The sequence below is a fragment of the Theobroma cacao genome, chromosome 9 (genome assembly GCF_053813885.1).
Source record: "Theobroma cacao isolate CCN51 chromosome 9, ASM5381388v1, whole genome shotgun sequence".
In the NCBI taxonomy this organism is placed as follows: domain Eukaryota; kingdom Viridiplantae; phylum Streptophyta; class Magnoliopsida; order Malvales; family Malvaceae; genus Theobroma; species Theobroma cacao.
The window spans coordinates 32,529,559-32,536,579 of record NC_142647.1 but is presented as its reverse complement, the minus strand read 5'-3'; the positions used below and the strand labels follow the sequence as shown (position 1 = coordinate 32,536,579).

General features: G+C 35.5%; 1 protein-coding gene and 1 long non-coding RNA gene across 2 annotated transcripts; both read left to right on the top strand.

Moving 5' to 3' along the window:
- The first annotated feature begins 2,476 nt into the window (after positions 1–2,476).
- LOC18589144 (tRNA-splicing ligase (DUF239)) lies at positions 2,477–5,833 on the top strand. Its single transcript, XM_007013989.3, has 7 exons — positions 2,477–2,883; positions 3,483–3,569; positions 3,655–3,912; positions 4,047–4,211; positions 4,309–4,362; positions 4,449–4,595; positions 5,161–5,833. Exons 1-7 carry the CDS (start codon positions 2,707–2,709, stop codon positions 5,536–5,538), a joined length of 1,266 nt encoding a protein of 421 aa, XP_007014051.2. The 5' UTR covers positions 2,477–2,706; the 3' UTR covers positions 5,539–5,833.
- A 101-nt stretch (positions 5,834–5,934) lies between these two features.
- LOC148760861 (uncharacterized) lies at positions 5,935–6,325 on the top strand. Its single transcript, XR_016028397.1, has 2 exons — positions 5,935–6,077; positions 6,175–6,325. It is a non-coding gene; the product is annotated as an uncharacterized LOC148760861 (long non-coding RNA).
- The last annotated feature ends 696 nt before the right edge of the window (positions 6,326–7,021 follow it).

The following is a 7,021-nucleotide window of genomic DNA, read 5'->3' as shown; positions in this document are numbered from 1 at the left end:
AGTGCAATAATTGTAAAGTACATAATAAAATAATATATATTTAAAATTTTATGATATTTAAAAAGTGGATGTTCTCTTTGTCTCATTTTTTATGGAATTTAAGATGAAAACTTTAATTCTAATGTATTCTATATTAAACTTTGTTATAAAATTAATTTATCATTATTTTTAATTTCAAAATGTGAAAAAATTATGAAAACTAATTTTGAAATATAAAAAATATAAGATGTAATTTTAAAATATCTAAAATAAAAAAAATTAAAAAAAGGAAGAAAATATTTAATTTGAAACAAGCGAGTACTATTGGTGAATATGATTTTCGCCTTGTCCATTGGATTCTTTCCTTTCATAACCGTTGGCCAAATTATCTTTCCTATCTCACCCCTGATCGTGATGGGATGGGTGCTGCTTGCTCACGGGTGGGTTTTTTTGAATTGACGTACACGTGTACGTTCAATGATGAAACCACACCCGGGTGACCTTCCTGCAAGTGGCGTTAACCTTTTTCGTCCTTGCGTTGCCTTACCTTGTGAGTTGTGAGCGATTACCTGGCGGTTATTAACTCAAAACCTCACCCGCAATTGATTTAATGACGGCGTTATGACGAATTTTCTGTTCTGCCATTTGCCTCGGTTATAACGAGGAAACAGACGAGCGCCTTCACATTGGGAAGAAGAATTTTCTTTTTTTACACTTCGAACCCATAACTATTCTTAAATAACCGAAGTTATATTAATTTTTTTTTATTTCAGGAAAACAGACCATAATCCTGTTCTTTAAATTTGAGGTTTTTTTATTCTTTAAATTGTTATTGTAATAATACTAATATTTATTATTATTATTTTATTATACGAATTGGATTATAAAATAAGATAATTTGATTAAATCAAGTTGAATAGTTGAAGGTATTTGATTATAAAGTATTCATTAACATTTTCAACTCAAATATTGAAAAATTGTAATTTTGAAAATTTACGTAATAGTTTTTATTAATTTTAATTTTATCATGAAAAAGAATTATATAAACTAATATCTCTAAAGGAACATCTTAACAATTATAAAGTATTTAAGACGCCAACTCGGAGATATAATTTTAGGTTCTTAAGATTCAAAAACCATAAAAACAATTGTTCCATTAAATTGTATTTTCCACTCAAAATTATCAAAATTTGATCCTGTCTTTTCATCTTTGGCTTGTATGTCTTCCACTCAATCCCCTAACTTAGGATGTTACTGAAAAGTCTTAACGCATGAACAAATTGAATGGCTATGAGAAATGTTGGTGCCACCAAAAATACCATATTCTAATACATTGGAAAGTTGTGCACTTTACATATAGAATAGAATAAATAAATACTTACAATATTTATGAAAAAAAGAATAAATAAATACAATAAATTGGACCACTGCCGAAGCATCTTTAACATGCTTAGGAGTTTGATTCTACAATTGTAAGCCATTCATTTCGCTAAAGATATACCCTATTAAATTATATAAAGGAAAATTTTGTATCATAAGTTAGGATTTGAGCAGAAGAAACGTTGTCTAGAAATAGTATAAAAGCATGATCGTGGATGAGAAGCCACGGTGTCAGTGATGCAGATGCCAGCTAAAAATGATTTTCCTCACTGATAAATATATATAATATATATCTATATATATATATTAAGTAAATTATAATGTAATTATGGCACCGGTTATTTTCTTTGGATTCCTATGGATAGTTTGGTTAAACAAACGCAATTATTTTCATTTAAGGAGAGGGGACCCCACTCGACTCCAACTCAATCAAGGAATTCATGACGAATCTCAATGATCAATCATTTTCCACAGGAATGATCTCAATCACCTTATAAACCTTGGAGCAAAGCCACTAGCAATAAGATAGTTCAGCGGTAAAATTAATAATAATAATAATTATTCTACTTATTTAAAGTTATGGATTTTTTAGTAATGATAACAGGAAATACAATAGTCTCATTCTCATTTACTTATGTTATTTGGATTTTTTGACGTTAAATATTAGCAGGAATCCTATTTTTTTATTCAAATAAAAAAGGTCGGGGAAAACAGTGATGTTAAGAGGGACAGAGGCTGAGACGCTGGGGCAAGTGGGACTTGGCAGTCCTTCCCCAAAACGACAAAGAAAGCTCATGTGCATACAGTTACCTATGAAAATTGTCCTATTTTCCCCACTCTGCGCATCTCTTTTCAGTCACAATTCCTCGTGCTAAATATAAAATAAAATAAAAAGTCTCGGGAGAAAAATACTAAAATAAATGCAAAAAAGATTAGCTTTTGAAATTTGAGGGAGCGAGCGTAAGGAAAGGAGGAAAAAGTTGACAGACAGATGAAAAAGCAAAAACATAATAAAAAAATTTAAAGAAAATAAAAGGTTGAGAGAGAAAGTGTGAAGAAAGAGAGAGAGAAAGTGGGTTAATACCAATGGGCAAATTTAATTTGGATTTTTGTGGAAACCAAAGAAGACCCACTTCTGCAAAGGTTTGGCCTTTAAAGTTTAAGGGGTCTGTCTTCTTCACCGCTTTTGGTTTTAGACTTTGGTTTATGGTGTGGGTAATGGTGCTTCAGCTCTAACCAATTTGCACTGCACCGGGGGTGCGTAGGATAACCGAGCATTAACCACAGAGACAAGAGGAAATCTTTGGTTTGGGCTACCAACAAAAAGAAAAGAAAAAAAAAAAGAGAATGGCGGATGTGCATTTTAGCAGAGGGTGGACGAGAAGAGGAGTGCTGCTAGTGGTTTTCTGCTTTCTGGGTTCGATCTCGCTATCTTGCGCGGCCAGGCCAGGTGTGTCGAGGCAGAGGCTTCAAGTACAAAAGCACTTGAACCGCCTGAACAAACCTGCTGTTAAAACGATCGAGGTAGGCCTAGTTTTTCTGTCTTTCGTCTCAGTTTGTTTGCTTCAAGGCTTCAAGCCATTTTTTAAGGAAAGGAAAAGGAGTGGAAGTCAAGCAAGGGAAACGTTCTTTGTTTTTTTTTCTCCTTTTTGACCTTATTTTCTATGCGGTTGGATATTTTTGCCCTTTTGTATTTTTTTGAAAATACACTACTATCTTTTTTAAAAACATTTTCATGCTCCTCTCAACTAGACTTGAATATATTTTTGGTTTTTTTAAGCAATTTTGACGGCAACCAAACTGGGAATAAATGCAGAGGAGTAGATACATTTTTCGTGAATATCAAGGTTTTTGAAGCTACTGTTTGACGTTTTGATTATTTCATTCTCCTCTTTCTACGCAGTTATTGTGGAAATAAAGCAATTTAGTGCAGAAGTAAGACATGAGTAGTGATAAAGGATTTATAGTATTTCTTTGTTTTTTTTAATTTCTATTTTTATCACACCTGTTTGAAGATAGCAAAATCTTTTGACTGCATTAATAGTAGTAATTTCTTGCTTGTGAACCGGTGTAAGATGTCCAGACTTCTAACCAATGTTGTGGTTTTGTATGGTCATATGCAGAGCCCGGATGGGGATATTATAGATTGCGTTCACATCTCTCACCAGCCAGCCTTTGATCACCCTTTTCTTAAAGACCACAAAATTCAGGTTCATTCTTCACCTTTTTCCTGTTATCCCGCAGCTTTCCATCTAATTGGAACTGGAGTGTTGATTCTTTGTATTGGTGCATCAGATGAGGCCTAATTACCACCGAGAGGGTCTTTTTGATGAGAACAAGGTCTCTGAGAAACCCAAAACGCACTCAAACCCTATAACTCAGTTGTGGCACGTGAATGGTAAATGTCCTGAAGGGACCATACCCATCAGAAGAACTAAGGAACAAGATGTTTTGAGGGCAAGCTCAGTCAAAAGATATGGTAGGAAGAAGCATAGGGCCATCCCTCAGCCCAGGTCTGCTGATCCTGATCTCATCAATGAAAGTGGTCATCAGGTATTACAAAATAGTTTTACTTTCCTTTCTTTTCTTCCACTTGACAGTTTAAACTCATTGATTTTGTCATCTATTTCTTCTTACTTTCGTTTTGTGTTTTGGTATGTTTGGCTTTTATATTGGGGGGCGATTAGCATGCAATAGCATATGTGGAAGGGGATAAGTATTATGGAGCAAAAGCAACCATAAATGTGTGGGAACCCAAAATACAGCAGCCTAATGAGTTCAGCTTGTCCCAGCTGTGGATTCTTGGAGGTTCTTTTGGTGAAGATCTAAACAGCATTGAAGCTGGTTGGCAGGTAATTATAATAATCCTCATGTGATTAACCATAATGGAGCCGAGAATGGAGACGGTTTTATATTCCAGTTTATTTTAATTCTTATACATGTAAACAGGTCAGCCCAGATTTATATGGTGACAACAATACAAGACTTTTCACCTACTGGACTGTAAGTTTCTGCAACTACGGCTGGATCATTTTTATGGGTATTTTTGGGGTTTTCCTCACTATTTTGTCCTGGTGAATATGTTACAGAGCGATGCATATCAAGCCACAGGCTGCTACAATCTCCTCTGCTCAGGTTTTATTCAAATTAACAGTGAAATAGCAATGGGAGCAAGTATATCTCCTGTTTCAGCCTATCGGAATTCCCAATATGATATCAGTATACTTGTATGGAAGGTAAAAAAAAAAGAACTCAAATATCTAGAATTACAAAAACTTTGGTGATAACATTCATTAAGATTTAAAAATTAGCCAACGAGGAAGATGGAGTTGATACTGCCAAGGATGCATGTGATCTGAGCATCAGTGGAAATTGTCCTTTTCGAAGGAAGCTAACGTTGCCTGTTGCAATGCATTCTCGTCTTTTGGCAGTATCAGCCAGCCCAAGCGGTGCTTGTAGTTATATTATTGAGGGTATGGAATCAGAAAATCATTGTGGTTCAGAGTTGCCGAGAATCTTTTGCATTATTTTTCTGATGACATATTTTTGGACACTTAATGTGATTGATTGAGAGTGCATGCGCCTTTCTATTTATTTTTAGTGCATAAAGCAGAATAAAAACAACAGTTTTTGCTTTTCAACCCTCCCCTTCTTTTTGTGAAAAGAGAAAGAGGGGGTGGGGGGTGTTTATACTTTTGTTCTAAATCCTGCCTTTTCAAGTTAATCAACTTTGCTTCGGCGTTGAAATGTCATGTGATGATGATAATATGGGCTTAAACTGTATCGGAAACTGTTTTGTAGGATCCAAAGGAAGGGCATTGGTGGATGCAGTTTGGTAACGACTATGTGTTGGGTTATTGGCCATCGTTCTTATTCTCTTACTTAGCGGACAGTGCTTCCATGATTGAGTGGGGAGGTGAGGTTGTGAATTCTGAACCAGATGGTCATCACACTTCCACTCAAATGGGCAGCGGCCGTTTTCCTGAAGAAGGTTTTGGCAAATCAAGTTATTTCAGGAATATACAGGTTGTTGATGGCTCCAATAATCTCAAAGCCCCTAAAGGGCTTGGCACATTCACGGAACAATCAAACTGCTATGATGTACAAACAGGCAGTAATGGGGATTGGGGCCATTACTTTTATTATGGGGGCCCTGGGAAAAACCCCAATTGTCCTTGAGGAAAAGCACCTTTTTACCGCCCTGTTCCCATGTATCATTCAGCCCCTAGTGTACTTTCTCCTCCCTTCTATATACCCCTTTTTTACTATTAGGTTGGTTAGTAACATGTGACCTCTCTAGCGGGAAGTTTTGACTCCTTTGCTTTTTACTTGAAAGGATCCTCCATGTAAGTGGTTGGGAATGTGGCCAAGTTTCTGAAAAGCCTAAAGAAACAGGCCTTTGTTATTCTTTCTTGTATTTTATTTGTTTGTTTACTCCGTTCTTGGAGTGGTTTGTTAATGAACTTCTTTTTAATCTCGCTCTCGCAACGAATTAACGTGAATGCTGCTTAGAACGTTCCATTTCCACGAGTTCCGTTGGATCATCTTTCACGGCAAAGGCAACATTGCTACCTGTCGGTACCTTCAAACCAAAACCAATAATGAGGATCCTTTTGCTTGCAAATAGCCCTTCTCTTTGTTGAAGTGTTCGGAACTAAAACCAATAGTGGGTCCCCAACCTTCTTTGGCTTTTGGGCCTCTTGGCTCATCAGAACGTGGTACTCTCTGAAAAAGCTAGTTTGGATAATGGTAGCTACATGTGAGTGGATGACAGTGCTTTTTTAATCACTGATAGGCCCTCTTTCTTTTCTACAGAACCCCACCACCTCTACTTCAGAAAGCCCCATCACGGTCACGGAGGCAACTAAATCCTATTGTCTATCCTTTTGAAACTATGCTAGGTTTCTGCAAACTTGGACTCGACCAAATGAAATGATAATTTTGTTTTTCCCTTTTCGGGGTGAAGGAATCTCTCAATAGGCCTTAAAGTTGGACGCATTTTTGAGAGAAAAAAATAAAATATAAAAGTGAAAATTGGGTCCTATTTGGTTCACTAATTTAAGTTCATTACCTCTTAACTATCATTTATAAGTATAAGATTAGCAATATTATACTTAATTTAAGTTCATTACCTCTTAATTATCATTTATAAGATCGCTTTTTACACGTTAGAATGGTGATTGACGAGTCTATTATAAAGTTAATGAACTTGACTGTAATCTAAAGTTATATTTTAATGACTTAATGTAATAAAAAGTAATGAACTAGATGGAATGGAGACGTGTAGGTAGAAGGAGACATGGTAGTAATTTTTAGAGTTTTCATTGACGTGTTTTTTTTTTTTTTGGATTTTTACAGCTTGGTTTTAGGGTATTTTTGACATTGCCAAATTCTTTTGGAGGATTTTCGACAAGAGAAAATGGGATGAGGAAAAAAGCACATGACAATTGGGAGTTCGGGCCCGGCTCAAGGGGCTAAAGTGGCCTTATCAGACAAAATAACGACAACATCAATCTTGCCGCATGTTTAATGGGTTTGGTAAGAAAAAATTGTTTTCGACCTTCAAGAGTTTAGGTGGATACAAGGATGTACTGATCTTTTCTTACATTTTTTTCTTAAATATTTTTTACAATAATTTTTTTATAAAATATTATCAAGTGTA